General features: G+C 47.2%; 1 protein-coding gene across 2 annotated transcripts in view; it reads left to right on the top strand.

Moving 5' to 3' along the window:
* The first annotated feature begins 2,224 nt into the window (after positions 1–2,224).
* Positions 2,225–15,858, top strand: part of ATP7B (ATPase copper transporting beta) — a 1,159,214-nt gene continuing 1,145,580 nt past the window's right edge. For both annotated transcript variants that reach the window (XM_069640108.1, XM_069640109.1), the window contains exon 1: positions 2,225–2,769. In XM_069640108.1, coding sequence (XP_069496209.1) covers positions 2,551–2,769 — 219 coding nt within the window. In that variant the 5' untranslated portion in view covers positions 2,225–2,550. The remainder of the gene's footprint in view (positions 2,770–15,858) is intronic.

Genomic DNA, 15,858 nt, shown 5'->3' with positions numbered 1-15,858 from the left:
AGGAATAGACTCCCAGTAGCGAATATTAATTAACAAGCATAGGAAATTTTCTCTGAAACATACGGTGCTGCTCTATAAAATGAAGGTACTGCCCATTATATTATACAGTGTGGAAGGAATGCTGCCGCAAAAACGAGAGTACTGGGACACATTGGAATCATTGTATTGGAAACAGATATTATCTTTACCAAACAGTGTCCCTATAGCGATTATCCGTCACGAATTTGGGCTGTTATCTTTACATGCCCAAGTACTGTGGAAACAGTGTGCGTTTTTTCATAAATGTCTGTTGGGATTAAAAAGTGCTAGCATCCCTGAGGTAACTGCCTTTAATCTGCTAAAATCCAGATGCGCGTTTCCTGCGGCATGGCGGAACCATGTGATGGATAAGCTGGGTGAGACTGATGTGACTATTGAGTTGTTGCTATCAAAACCTGATCAAGCGAAAGTTAAAATCTATTTAGTAGATTGGGCTGAGAATGAAACAAGATGCACACAATATAAAGATTTTAATATCTTTGTCTTTGGTACGAAACGATTTGGTATCATGGAGTCCTATCTGGTGAAATGTCCATCACCGAAAATCCGTATGGATTATCTAAAGTTCAGACTTAATTTATGGACCACTCGAGATGTTCTTTGCAAAAGGAAAATGTTGTTGTTAGTACAAAATTATTGTAGGTATTGTTGTGTACCTCAACAAAGAGAAACATTACAACATTTGATAGTTGAATGCAAAGCCTTAAGTGGAGTCAGAATAAGGTGTTTTGATAAAGTGATTGTATTACTCAATGACATGGAGAGCGATGAAATATGGCAATTGTTGTTTTCAAACACTTGTGTAAGGGTGCAAATAGCGCTAGTGCAATTCTTACAAATGTTGCTACCACAAGTTAAAGAAATGTAAAATCTACCTTGAGAGGAAACAACACTTAAATTAGGAGTTATGGTAACTGTGTTAGGTTTGACTGATTAATATTGTATTCTTTTCTCTCTTCTGCTCTCTTTATGTCTTTTGTGGTTTTCTAATTTCTTTTTTCGTTTTAAAAGTGATTGTAGTAATATTACCTATTGGTGTGTTATAAACCTAGTGTAAATTTGTAAATTGAATATGATGTATTTGTATTTTTTTTATGTCTTCTAATTCTGTAATTTTGTGATTATTAGTATTATTGTGTTAAAAATATTTGAAAAGTCGCTGTAAGTAACTAAAACAAATAAATATATGTTGTGGGTGCACAGAGTGCAGGCATGAATTTTGTGTTGTGGTGTGGGGAGGCAGGAAGCCAGGTATGGGCCTTTTGCCATGCCAGCTCATTTTTGACTCTGGCTCTACTCTACTAATGAATTCTCTATCTTTGCCACCTTTTTAAATTGTTCAAAAACTAAAGCTGGGATAGGATGGAAGGAGATCTAGCCTGCTGCCAAATTACAAACTGTAACACATTGAAAACTTGGCTGAAATGACAGTTTACACATTTCACCAATTATATTATTCGGATTAAATAATGTTACCATGTTTGGTAAGCGAGAAAGGGGGGGGTGGGAATTTCCAGGAGTCCAGGTCTGTAAGGAACCACAAACATAATTGAAAAATATGTTGAATAAAAGCAATGTAATAATGTCTATATATATTTGAGAATGTGTGGGAGGCGCAGAGGTTAGGAACATTACTTGTTCTGGAAGTGAGGGCCTTTGCTGCAATGTGAGCCAGAAAAGTAAACTTGCCCCCCAGGCAAAATGTTGCCAGTCTTCCCCTGCGGGGTACCTAGGCATTTGAACACGAATGTGGACAGGCTGCTCAAGCCTAGCCTAAAATGCCTCCCTGACCCGAGGGAGAAACGGGGAACAGACATTCCATTCTATCAAGAATCTTGATCCACAGCATTTGTGGTTGCAGCGAAATAAAGGCAGGATTTGTGTAAACGTATTCCATTGTACACTCCAATATTCTTCAATGGACAGGCACGGATATCCAGTTCTTGTGGAAACACACTTACCATAGCAAATTGCTCTTTTCAAAAGATGACATTTTGGAAGGAAAGTTGGTAGGTAACACACATTGTATACACGACAAAAACGTAATATTGATCTGGTAACTACAACTTGAGCAGCAGGTTCACGCGTGAGCCTGTGACACTGCGCACGGCCGCAGAGAGGGAGGGGGGTGGGCCGTTGTGGACTCGGCGTTCACCCGAGCTGCTCAGTAGCGTTTGGTAAGCGTACGAAATCCAGCCTCCCGTGACTCAGCTCGAGCGCTGTGTGCAAACCCGAGCGGCGCTTCTGAGTGCCGAGCGAAACGACAAGCGATAAGGGGAGGTTAAAGAGTGACAGGAGGATTGACGGTCCGATTCGCATAGTGGGGAGCTGCGCAACAAGGACACCACGCACGACCGGGGCGTGCAACTGTGGAGACGGGAGTCCTGTGTGTCACAATGGCAAACAGAAAGATGGCATAACAAGGCGACACATTAGTGTTCTTTTTCATTCGTTTTATCTCGACGTTGATCAAGGAAAAGATAATTGGGTCAAACAAACTAAAATAAAAACATGGCAAAAGTGAATATTTCTTCGAAAAAGAAGGTTAAGCATTGTACAGTCCCCGATTTAGGGGAAAAAGACGTAAATTTGATTTTCTTTCAAAAGCGCAACGATTGGGGAGAAGGGGTTGCGCTGCAGCCTGACGCAGAAATATGCAGAGCACCTGCCTTCCCGGGGACCCGAGAGGAGGCTTTGGAAAGTAACGCCGCAGCGGTTCTCCAGCAACAGGTCAGTGCGTCTACTCCGCATTTCTATGTCAATTTGGACGTTTACTAGTTCAGCAATATCCAATTTCGCAGGTTTCTGACTAGGGCACGAGTCTGTCTACATACTACACATACAGAAGTCATGCAAGCGCGGGGTTCCCCGGCGAGCAAGTACTCGACTCCTCGGCTTGTGCCGTGGGCATATTACCTCCGTGTGAAAGCTCTCAGTCGGCTGGTTTGTGACTTTGCAGGTTCCTGTAGACCACTTCAGCTAGATGGAATGCGGGCTTTAATTGACACCCTGCTTTTAAATTGTTTTACTGGAACTCGTCAGTCGTTACCACATTTACGAATTCACATGTGCGTACTGAGTTTACAATTGCAATGCCCCCAGGCACTGTCCGTCTAAGGGAACTTTTTGTGTACTACGCACAGACCAAGCATGACATTTTGATGCCGGGGACCCCAGTTAAACCAGTAAGGGTGAGCCATCAAATAATGTATTTCATTGGTTTAATCCTGCTGCGCGCAGATGACGGGTTCTGAATGGCACTCGGACTTTCATACTCGCTATATCGATTAACTCAATACTGTTGAACTCTAATAGATAATAGAATCACTGCTGCTACGCACGGCGTGGTGAATGCACTAAACACGGTAAACAATAACTGCATGAAATGGTTAATCTGCAGCCATACCAGTTGAAGTAATTACATTTTACCATTCAAGGTGAACTCGCAGGTGAATTGAATGAGAGTAATTCAACTTTGTAGCTTTTGAATGAGCAGGATACACTAGCCTGGTCTTCTCGTGTTTGCTCTAACGCCGCACAGTGCCTAACTACTGCGACCCACTGCTGACCTCCCCCTCTAGGTACACCTTGAGAATGAAGATTGCCAACTGCTGTAGTTAGATCATTCTGGCTGGGCTGTACTGCCTGTGGAGTTGTTTTTTTTATTTTTATTATTATTTATTTATAATATATACAATATATACAACATATCCGCAACCAGCAATATTATAATAACAGAATGTACAAAAAAAACAACAGTTAAAAACACAAATTAAAAGAAGTCATTAAACACATTCCAGATCTTCTCATATGAAGACATTTTACCTTTCAATTTGTAAATCAATTTTTCTGTCCGTGACAGGAAATGCATTTCCTGGATCCACTCCTCAAAGGAAGGAGGGACCCGCCCTTTCCACCCACCAAGAATCAGCCACTTAGCCACAACGAATGCACGAAAAATCCACTTCTTGTGGGCAGAGCTGACATCATCCAATCCAGAATCATCACCCAGGATTACCGTCCTAAAATCAAGGACCGGCCCTCCTCCTGCAATCCTGACACACACATCACAAACTTCACTCTAAAAATCTCTGACCCTCACACAACTCCACAACATGTGTTCCAATGACCCAACTGCCTGAACACACCCCCAACAGCCAGTACTGTCAGACATGCCTCTTTTATGTAATAGGTTACCACATAAAAGCAGCCCAGGGTGCAGAGGCTTAATGGGAAATCGACAGTTACCTTTACGCCAGTCCCCTGCCTACGACTCCCATCTGCTAAGGTCCATATACTTCAGTTCGAGGGCCTTACTAGCAGAATACTTGCTCTCAAAAGACAGATATGTATCTGTTCAATAATTTTCAGTTTGGGTGCTTTAAATAACCTATCTGAAGAAACCGTCATCTGATTTACCTCAATTAGATATTTTCTTCAAGCGCATTCAGTACCACATACAAATATTCATCCAATGGTGTAGAGATTTGGAAACACCTGTGTAAAACGGCTTGGTTTATGTACATTTTAATTCCACATATTCTCCGGAGATCGGTACTGCGGCTAGGCTATTTGAATGAGTACGTGTGCGGTAACATGGAATCTGTTAAAATTGACAGATTGTGCCAAGAGATTTGGTTCAGGTCAGTGGCAAACGGATTGCAAAAGCGATGGCGGCTGTTTTTTTTTTCTCCCTCCACTGTGCCCGTGCACAGGACCTCATCAGGAGTTTGGTGGTAATACAGTAGTAATTTGACCCCCTGGGGAATTACCGTTACCGTCATGGTGTGAAGCAAAATTACTGCCATATTAGATGTCGCTGGGCACGCGCACACACACCAATGGTGGTACTGGTAATTCCGTCTGACAGAATTACCACCATAAATTGACTTCAGGCGGTAATTCCGTCCATATTCGGCAGAAATAGCGTCATTGCCCGAACGGGAAGCCTGGCGGCAGCCAGTACTGTCCACTTTGAATCTCCCTTTTCCTGTTGCCATCCGGAGACTAGACTTGGCAGAATCATGTCCCAGGAAAAGACGAAAGCAAATGTGCCAGTGATGAGGCTCCGCAAACAAAAATTCACAGGGGCTGAATTGCAGGTACTGGTGGATGAGGTTGTTTGCCATGCTGAAGAACTGTATGGGAGAAGACAGTGGAGGATCGCTGGCACAGAGGAAGGCTGCCACCTGGGCAACGATCAGGTAGAAGGTTGTGACAGCGAGCATTGTCTCACCGGCTGCAACCTTGGGGAGACTGGACACCATGGAGCAGCAGCAGGTGACAGTTGAAAACCTTGCAGAGCTTCAGGTGCAGCACCTGCAGGCCATCAGGGACAGTGCCCAGGGATCAATCAGGAGGATTTTCCAGGTCCCTGGATCGCCAGTGCCGGCAGTTCTCCATGTCAACTGATGCCATCACTACTGTTGGACAGAGGATGAGGGAGCATACAGAGGGAATGCGGGCCTTTGCAGAGTCTGTGTATTCATGTATGCTCCTCGCATTGCAATGCATCTGGGGTCTGGAATCCAAGCCCCCCACCTCCATCACCCCCACGGAGGGGTCATTGCCTGGGACCCGAAGGAGGCGCTCATTGTGCAATCTGATCCCAAAATTGTCCAAGCAGGCTGGAAAGAGCAAGAGGCCATGGAAATGATATGTTATGACACTATTTTCCTAGGCACAAGGGAGGTGTGAGGGAATGGATGTTGGGGAGGGTGTATTGGGTAGGTTGGTGAGAAGGGGGTTTGGGGAGGTGGGTGGGGTTTGGGGATGGAGAGGTGAGAAGGGGGGTGTATGTTTTTGACACTTCACTATTACAAACTTGTTCACTTGAAGCAATGCCAGAACAATCCTTTTTGTGTGAATGTGATGTTTTGAAAACATGACTATATACAAACGTGAGAAACAGGTGATTATCGATGTGTTCAGAAATATTTGTCAATTTGTTCTTGCCGCACCAGACAACCACCCCTTCCCTCCTACACACTGTGTGGCAGTACTGAACCTGCAGGTAGTGAGTCGTCTTATGGGAGTGGCATACCCTCATCAGGGGAAGGGGGGACATGTTGTCTGATTTAGACAATGGCCTGTACATCAAGGCCCCTGCGGTCTGGTGTAGGCCCTGAAAACGACCCTTCTGCACTCTATGCACAGCCTGGTCCTGACCTCTTCCTCATTGTCGGCCACCTCCTGTGGCGTACGTGAATTGCACATAGGTGCCATTAGCTATGGTACCTGGGGGTAGCCAGAGTCCCCTGGAAGGGCAAAGGTCACAGGTGTCAGTTACAGTGCATTGTGGTTATGTTGCCTTTTCTAAAGGCATGTTGATGGACACTCCCTGCATGCATGTTTCCTCAATTGACGTACAACATGATTTTCCATCCCAGTAATTGAATGTAGAGTAATTTACTATGGGGAACATATGCATTGCTGTGTTACACCATGCACGCAGCTCACAACCAGCAGTTACATTCATGGTCTGTAATTGGCATTGCAGAGTGCATGTTGCCTGTGCTCAGCCTGTGCTTTGCTATCATGCATGTGCCCTGATGGGTGATTAGTTGCTCTTGTGCATGTTTGTGGTGTCTGCGTTCCTTCCATTATGGCTTCACATGACATGCATTACTCACTGTAATAGCATTTCTGATGATTGTATCTGCTTAGATTCACATGCTGTGCATATGGTCCGACAACCAGTGGTAACCGCAGAGTATTGCATCTTGTCTTTCGGGGACCGAAAGGGGACGTCGGCATAGGCGTGTCTGTAACACTATCCCTATTGTCTCATGTAGTGTACCCAAAATCCCTCACTCGCCGAGGTCCCTCCGATTGTATTTTTTCCACCATGAGGGAGCCCAAGGCTATTGTGAGTGAGTACATAAAGAGAGAAATTAGTAAAACGTCTATGTTTCTTCCACCCAAGCGGGGAAGCAGGGTGGGCGCATGTGAATCTAAGCAGATACAATCATCAGAAATGCTATTACGGTGAGTAATGCATATCTTCTGATGCTTGTTAATCTGCTTAGAATTACATGCTGTGCATAGACTAGCAAGCAGTACCCGGAGTTGGAGGTGGGTTGTGAGAAGGAACACTAGTGAACAGTTGTCTTAATACTGCTTGTCCCACCTGAGAATCAGATCTAGAATGAGTGTCTAGGCAATAGTGTTTTGTAAAGGTGTGTACAGAACTCCAGGTTGCCGCTTTGCAAATGGACTCAAGGGGAACATTTGCAATGAATTGTATGGAAGCCCCAGTGCCCCAAGTAGAGTGTGCTCTAGGCTTGAGGGCTTGAAGGGCAGTTCTCTCTTAGCAAGAGTATAACATAGTGTGATGCATTTGACAATCCACCTTGAGATAGCTGATTTAGAGACAGGATCCCCTTCTCTACCAGCTGCCACTGAAACGAAAAACGATTTTGTCTTCCTCAGCGGTTTCATTCTTTCCAGATAAAACATGACTGCCCTGCTCACATCTAGTATGTGTAGGCTTCTTTCGGCCATGCTAGTGGGATTCTGGAAGAAAGTGGGTAGTTCAATTGATTGGTTCACATGGAACTTCAAAATGAATTTAGGTGCAAATTGGGGATGAGTGCACAGAACCACCTTATCCATGTGGACTGTAAAAAAAGGATCTAGAACTAACAGGGCCTGAAGTTCACTAACCCTTCTAATAGAAGTGATAGCCACTAGGAAGGCCGTCTTACAAGTAAGGTCTTTTAGACTTGCTTTATGCATTGGTTCAAAGCGAGACCCCATGAGTCTGGTCAAAACCACATTAAGATCCCATCCGGGAGCTGGGTTAGAGACGGGGGGATGAATTCTCTCACCCCTTCAATAAAAGCCTTAATAACATGTATTTTCCACCACAACACCTTTTGTTGTGACGTAGTGTAGGCTGAGAGAGCAGCTATGTGAACCTTTAGGGAATTAAAAACCAGTCCTGAATCTAACAAGTGTGTCAGGTACAAAACAATGTGGGTAGGAGAGCAGTCATTCGGGTTGATGCCCTTGGTATTGCACCAGATGAGAAAGCGTTTCCACTTACTGGAATAGCAATACCGGGTGTTAGGTTTCCTAGCTACCCTAAGTATGTCCAGGCATCTCTGAGGGAGTTGAAGGTGTCCAAACTCTATGACCTCAGGAGCCAGGCCGCTAAGTTCAGAGTTTGCGGGCATGGGTGAAGTGTTTCCCCTCTGTCCTGAGACAACATGTTGTACGGGCAGGGCAACTTCATAGGAGGGGAGAGGGATATCTCCATCAGATGAGAGAACCAAGGTTGGGGGGCCCACATGGGGGCCACCAATACCATGGTGACTGGTTCCTGATGCATCTTGTGCACGATCTTGTTGAGTAGGGGAGGGGGGGAAAAGCGTAAACAAAGTTCCCTGACTATGTTATCCAGAATCCGTTCCCCTTGGAGCGGTTCTGGGGCTACCTGGAGGCGTAATCTAGGCATTGGGCGTTCTCTTCGGTGGTGAACAGGTCGATCTCTGGGAAGCCCCATTCTGTGAAGACGTTGGAGACGATGTCTTTGTGTAGGCGCCATTCGTACTCTGTGGGCAGTGGGAAATCTCTGCTTAGCACGTCGGCTAGAAGGTTAAGTTCGCCGGGAACGTGTTGGGACAGTAGGAACATCTTGTTTTTGAGAGCCCACATCCAAATGTTCTGGGACAGCTTGGATAGCCCTCGAGAGTGTGTGCCCCCTGTCTGTTTAGGTAATACATGGCTGTGGTGCTGTCTGTCAAGATCAGAACTGTCTTCCCCTGTAGCTGTGTCTGAAAGGCCTTCAGTGCTTTGAATACTGCTAATAGCTCTAACAGGTTTATGTGGTTGGACGCTACTTGAGGGGACCACACTCCATGCGCTGTCTGCTGTAGCAGATGAGCCCCCACCCCGTGAGAGATGCGGAGATGCGTCTGTCGTGAGAGTGGCTTCTACTGCAGGGGTGGTGAACGCCTTCCCCTTCAAGGGGTACTCCCTTGACCAACACTGCAGAGAGTGAACGAGGGCTGGCGAGACAACTATCGGATCCTCCTATTGTCAGCTGGCCTGACACCACTGGCTGTTAAGCCACTCTTGCATGGGACGCATGCGCAGCTACGCGTGAGGAACTAAATAAATGCATGACAACATCATTCCTAGCAGTCGCATGGCCTTGCATACTGTCACTTCCCGGCTGGCTACATATTGAGGGGTCTGAAACAGCATGTTCTGAACGCTCTCGTTGGAGGGGAAGACGAGGCCGTCTTTGGTCCGAATTAGAGCCCCCAAAAACTGTTTGACCTGACTGGGGTCTAAGCTGGATTTCTTCACGTTGATGTAGAATCCCAGACAGAACAGGAGGTCTATTGTCTTCTGAGTGTTCAATAGGCATGTTTCGTAGGAGTCCCCTGTTATGAGCCAGTCGTCGAAGTAAGGGTAAACCGGGACAGATAGTCTGCGCAGGTGTGCTGCAGCTACCACCAGAACCTTTGTAAACACCCTTGGTGCTGAGGCAATGCCGAAGCAGAGTACTTTGAACTGATAGTGCCTGTCCTCTATCATGAACCTTAAGTATTTCTTTGCGCTGGCAACATTGAAATATGAAAGTATGCATCTTTCATGTCCAGTGTTGCCATGTAATCCCCCTGTTTTAACAGTGGGATTACCTCCTGCAGAGTTACCATACAAAACTTTTGAGGTTTGACAAATTTGTTCGCTGGGCGCAAGTCTAGTACAGGGTGCATGGTGAGGTCCTTTTTGGGTGCAAGGAAATACACTGAATAAATACCCTTGTTTACCTGAAGAATAGGGACGGCTTCTATGGCGTCCTTTTCCAGAAGTGCTTCCACCTCTCGTATCAGGATTCGCAGATGGTCAGGCGTCAGGCATCGTGCTTTGGGCGGTCTGAATTGTGGTAGTCGGGCAAATTCCACACAGTACCCGTGGGCGACCATCTTCAGAACCCACTGGTCTGACGTTATCCCCTCCCATGCCGAAAGGAAAGATGTTAAGCGCCCCCTGACCGTGGTGAAATGGGAGGGGACATGGATCCGAAGGTCATTTCTGACCAGAGGCTGTGGCTCCCACGGTGTTGGGGCCTCTGCCCTTCCCACGCCGCTGTCCCCTGGGTGGATAGTTGGCGGGGGTGCTGGATGCCTGTCCTTCGTTCCAGGTATTTCCCGTATTATACAGGTTCTGTGGGGAACGGGATTGGCCCTGAAAGGACCTGCGGGAACCGCTTCCCATCTGGGGTGAGGGTTTTTGGGTGATTTGCTGAAGGGACTTAAAAGTCTCATGCTCCTTTTTGGCAGTCTCGAGGGCATCATCGACTGCTTTACCAAAGAGATTTGTCTCCTCAACAGGCTTATTAATAAGAGCTGCTTGGGTTTCCGGCTTCAAACCCAAGTTCCTGAGCCAAGCATGCCATTTGAGCAGGGTGCCTTGATCTAGCGATCTTCCCGCCGACCCCGCAGCATCCAGCATATTTTTCAGTACGTTCTGGTTGACCTGCCTGTCCTTGGTCACGATGGCAAGTAACTTGGTTCTAGCGGGCTCAGGCACCTCCTGGAGACCTTCCTGCAGTATATTCCACTGTGCACTGGCATAACTAGCAAACAACATAGTGTTGTTTGCTATGCGCATGGAAAAGCAGCTGCCATGGTGATTCGCTTTCCCAAGGTGTACAGCCTCTTCGACTCCTTATCAGGAGGCGCCTCTCCTGTTACAAGCGGTACCCTCGCCTGTTTTCGGGTGGTGGTAACCACTAGTGAATCGGGGGTGGAATGGCCCTTAATATATGTAGGGTCAGTAGCCGATGAGCGAAATCATTTTTCCATCCTCGGATTTACTGCTCTAGTCTGGGGTGGTGTGATCAAGGAAGGAGCCAATCTTCTCTTGATGGAATTGAGAAGATATATGGCTTGGCTGGAGTTTTTTTTTAATTGAGGATATCCTCCACAAAGTCCCGTTCAGGCAAAGCCTCCTGGGTGGCTATTTGAAAATATTCAGCCGCCTTTCTCAATATGGTGTTGAACGCCATCTGATCGTCCACTGGGGAGGCCTGCCGGGCCGGAGTGGAGGGAGGGGAATCCAAACATAGGACATCAGGGTCCTGGTCGTGAGTGGGGAGTGCCCATGGTGCCGCCTCAACCTGGTGACTGTCCTCCCAGTCTCCTGTGGGATCCGCTTGGTCATCCACAGTGTAGTTCTGTAGGAAATTAGTATCCTCCTCTTCATCATAAATGTCCTGATGCATGTCCATCTGGATCTCGTCTTCGGGGGTGGATGGAAGTGTAATCATCCTGAGAAGGTCCCCATTTTTCTCTTGGGGGTAGGTTGCTCTGCAAATGAGACAAACCTCTCCAACCTGTCCATACACCCTTAGATGAGCCAGAAGGGTGGACAACTTTCATTCTCCTCCCTATGGCACCGAAATGTGTCTCCAATAGAGCTAGACAAAGGCACAGGACTCTCTACGTGGTCCTTGCCAGTATCGGGGTGCGGTGGGGCATCTTTTGACACGTCCATGGCCCGTTCCTTGTGCTTCGTCATCTCTTTAGACCTCTCCTTCAGCCCCACTGCCGAAGTAATCCTAGCGATGCTCTCGGAGATGTCTGGCAAATCAGGGCAATGTGCCAGTTGACTAGGAGGCCTAGCGGTAGATTTTACTCCTACCGGGGCCTTTGGGGGAGTCGCAGCGTCAGTTAAGCGCACTTCGACAGCTGGATGTGTTTTGGAGGTAGCGCCCTTTGGTTTAGAAGGCCCAGTCGCAAGACGCTGCTGCGGATGGGGTGAAGGCTGTTCGTCTTGAAGAACAGAGAATCCCGTCGAAAATTTTGGCGGTCCTTTTGGCGCTTTTGTCCGTTTCGATGGTACCGTCGAAACCGGGCTTGGGGTTGTATGTTTAGTGTGGCTTTGATCTTGTACTCCCCTGTTGCCTAGTGTTATCCCCATAGCGTGACTCGCGTCAGGCATAGCGGGGTTGGGGATGGGCGTGGCGGACCTAGGAGTGTCTGTCGTGAGGTCAATGGCATCCAACACGGATGCCTGGTCATCACTAGTATCCCCGTCACTTTCGGCGGGTGCGGTGGTGGGGGAAGAGGATCCAGCCTGCGACATGCCATGGGCCGCCCACCGATTAACGCGGTACTCCATAACCTTTTCAGGGCACAGGAATTTACTGGCCGTGCACTGCTCTTCATTGTCGGCAAAGGGTAGACAATTATTGCACTTAGAGTGCTCGTCCTTCCAAGGATATCTGGCCCTGCAAGAGGGGCAAAACCTAAATGGTGTCCTTTCCTTATTAAAGGTGATGACCATACCTGGAGGGTAAAGAGGGGGAAAGAGGTGAGACATAGCTGAAAGGATATGGCCACCCCTACCCCACTCTCCCTACTGTGTAGGCCGGCCAGAGGGCTCGGCCACGTGGACGGCTCTGCTGCCGGATCGTAGGCATCGAAAGTCCAATGCAGTCTTCGTCGTAGTACAGGAAACCACCGTCAAAATTACTTTAAGGGAATAATCGATAAAGTCGATAACAAAGTGATAACAATGTCTCTTATGAAAGAGCTCCGCAATAGGGCGACCAGTAATCTCAGTGGAAAAAAACAATCTGATGGACCTCGGCGCGTGAGGGATTTTGGGTACACTACACGTCACGATAGGGATAGTGTTACAGACATGCCTATGCCGATGTCCCCTTTCGGTCCCCGAAAGACAAGATGCAATACTCTGCGGTTACCACTGGATTCGGACCATATGCACAGCATGTGATTCTAAGCAGATTAACAAGCATCAAAACATGTTTACCAGATTACATGGCATTCCTTTCTGCCAGTGTTAAATTGTCTTTGTGCAGTCTTGAACTGTGACATTCGATGTGTAGGTATGTGTTCACTTGCGTTGTCGTTCCTGCAGTCCTCTATTTCCCTAGTGCTGCGAGACCAGTTTGTGTGATAGCACTTATACTCACCCAGTATCCATGTCTGTTGGCCTCTGTGGTTCTCCATGTGTAAAGGCAGTGTGCTGTTCCGTAGGACCGTAGCATTGTGTCTGGAACCAGGGAAGCGGGCACAGCAGTGTGCGACCACGAGGTCAACATCACTGGTGATCTGGACATTCATGGAATGATACTGCTTAATGTTGCAGTATGCCTCCTCGGATGCCTGCAGGGTAACCAAGACCACATGTGTGCAGTCCAGAATGGCAATTTCGATGGGCAGGTGGGCTGCTGCCTAGAAACATGCCTTTGTGGCATTAATCTGTGGTGGGCATGGAGATGTGGCAGGAAGCATGGTGCAGGAGTGCTTCCAGCACGTGCCCAAGCACAAATGAAAATATGAGCTGAGACATGCCATGCAGCATGCCGACTGGGTGCTGGTAGGTGCCAGTTGCAAGGAATTGAAGGAACAACACAAGCTTCACCAGCAGGGGTAAGGCTGTTCTTGTCTTAATCCTGCTGTGGATATCGTCATGGATCAGGGAGAGTAGCTCTACAATGGTCTCCCTGTTCAGCCGATACAGGGCAATCGGCTGGATATCAGTTAATGTCCAGGGTGAAGGCTTGACCCAGGGAATGTGCACTCACCTTGCAGGCATCTCCTCCATCTCTCTGCACTCTGTACTTCTCTTCCTGCCTCGGCAGCCCAATTTGGAGCAGGAGGAGCTGCATGTCCCAGTTAGCGACAAGCTAGTGGCACTATGGTGTTGGAAAGTGTGTTTGGGTCAGATGCAGACCTTTTGTAGTCTTTTAGAGTGGACTGTGTGCACCTGTGGCTTCTTTTTCATCACCTGTATGCATTTACCTCCACCTTTTAGGTAGAGGGAATGGCTGTGTTTCAACTTGGGATACTGCAGAAATACTGTTTTTAAACTTGGCGATAATTCCTTCTGCCGGCAGAATTAGCACCAACTCCTTATTTGTTGTTGTGGTAAAAGTGGCAGTAATTCTGTTTACACCACTTTTAACATATATCGCCAAACTCCTAATGAGCCCGAGAGTGCTTGCTGAGAAATGAAAAGGGTTTCGCACATTTGTTGGTTAACTTATGAACATCATTAAAACATTGCAACTGAACGCGTCCATCTAACTCCCCATATTTTCTCATTGCCCCAGGACAATGTATGGAATGGCCAGGAAATAACACAATTCTGGATGCAGCCATTTTCTGGGATTATACTTAATTGGCTAGGCTTCCTCTTTTTGCAGCTCATTGGGTCGGAGCAATAGGTTTTCTAAGCTATTTTTGGTGTGGTCAGTGAAAAGTCAACATAGGGCACATTTTAAGGTCCTACCTTGACATTAGCTGATAAGAAAAGCTGAGAAGTAATAATGGTTAATTGTTTTATCGATTCAGTAACATACTCTTTCTTTTAGTGACCGTAGTGACCGAATAAACCACAAAATGGACTGCATCTGCAAACTAATTCGATGAACAGGCCCTGAGATCTGCATACCATACTTTAGCCATTTCGATAGACAAGTTTTTGCTCTTTCCAAGAGCAGAGATTTTCATTTTGACATAGTTCAAGCATGTTTTCATCCTTTCTGTTTTACCTGTTCAAAGTCTATTCTTGTGTTTCACCACAAGCAGAAGTTCCCATTGGTGCAGCAACCGCACACACCATCCAGTTTGTTTGGCCGAGATGCAAAGCTTTGAATGCAGCAAACATGCTTCTGTGCTGCAAATTCCACAGGAGGACCTCAACAACCCCTCATGCCAAATTCTGTTCTATACCCATTCCCCTGCGTTACACACGATGGTGTACCAGATTACGCTATTCGTTAGAAACCTCGCCACATGAAATACGGTGCCTAGAACAGAAAGACATGGGGGGGGCACATGTCTTATCTGCCTTCTTCGCAGCATTGTGTTTTCAATCACTATAGCACTGCAGATGCCTCAATCGGATGAGTGTAAAAACTGAATAAAGACCTCATTTTGCTTGCTTTACTGGCCTCCTATCATTCCACCCACATGTAAGAAAGACACAGGCAACTTGATCATGTCAATTTTTCATAACCTCTGCTGCTCTCTTCCTGGTCATAGTACTTACCGATGAGGCTTGGCCTCCCGGCAGGAACTCTATTCCCCAAGTCTTTTCTTTTGGCTTTTCCCCTACCTGGGAGGTAGAACCACCCACTTTACCAGCAAACCTCATTTATTTCTTGTTCCTCTGGAAGGGGGTATTCTTCGGCTTGTCTCCTGTGTGGGGCATGTGGGGTGCAACGCTTGTGTAACTCACTGATCCTCTCACCCTGCAGGGCCTCATGAAGAGGAGGCTAGAGGTTACCTGCCGCCCCCTGTCTGGTGAGGGGGGAGCCTTCTGGTGGAGGTGGCACAATGGGTAGCATTTTCGGTGTTGCAAGGGATTGGCTACCCAGACGCAGAAAGGATTCACTCTGCTGCCTGGCTATGTGATCCTTGGCCGAGTGCAAAATTGGACAGAGAGCGCTGAGGTGCACAAAGGTGGTACACGCTCCCTCTGACGTCTCTCCCAGGACAGGTTCTGTCCCTGTTCCTGGAGTCAGGTAAGGGAAGGGCTACTGGTTGGGGGAGGTGGCCCTCCTACTAGTCAGTTTCTGCTCTGCCCCCGGCACGGTCGCCATATTGGGTGAGGGCCCTTGCGCAGGGGATGCTAAAGTTGTCAATGGAAAAAATAGAATACTATTTCAACACTGCTCTTCCAGGGATGGTTGCTAGGGAATTTTCCTGCCGGGAAGACGCTTCCTGAGTAAGGGGACTGAAAAGAGGAAGCATCTGGAGGAGACTGAGGGATCCTCCTCCAGAAACACACGTGGAAAGAAAAGGAAGGTCCAGGCTCATAAACACGAGA

This window comes from Ambystoma mexicanum, chromosome 7q, assembly GCF_040938575.1.
Source record: "Ambystoma mexicanum isolate Mex_15411 chromosome 7q, UKY_AmexF1_1, whole genome shotgun sequence".
Taxonomy (NCBI): Eukaryota; Metazoa; Chordata; class Amphibia; order Caudata; family Ambystomatidae; genus Ambystoma; species Ambystoma mexicanum.
Note: the sequence above shows the minus strand (reverse complement) of the source record. Positions and strands in the feature narration are given on the sequence as shown.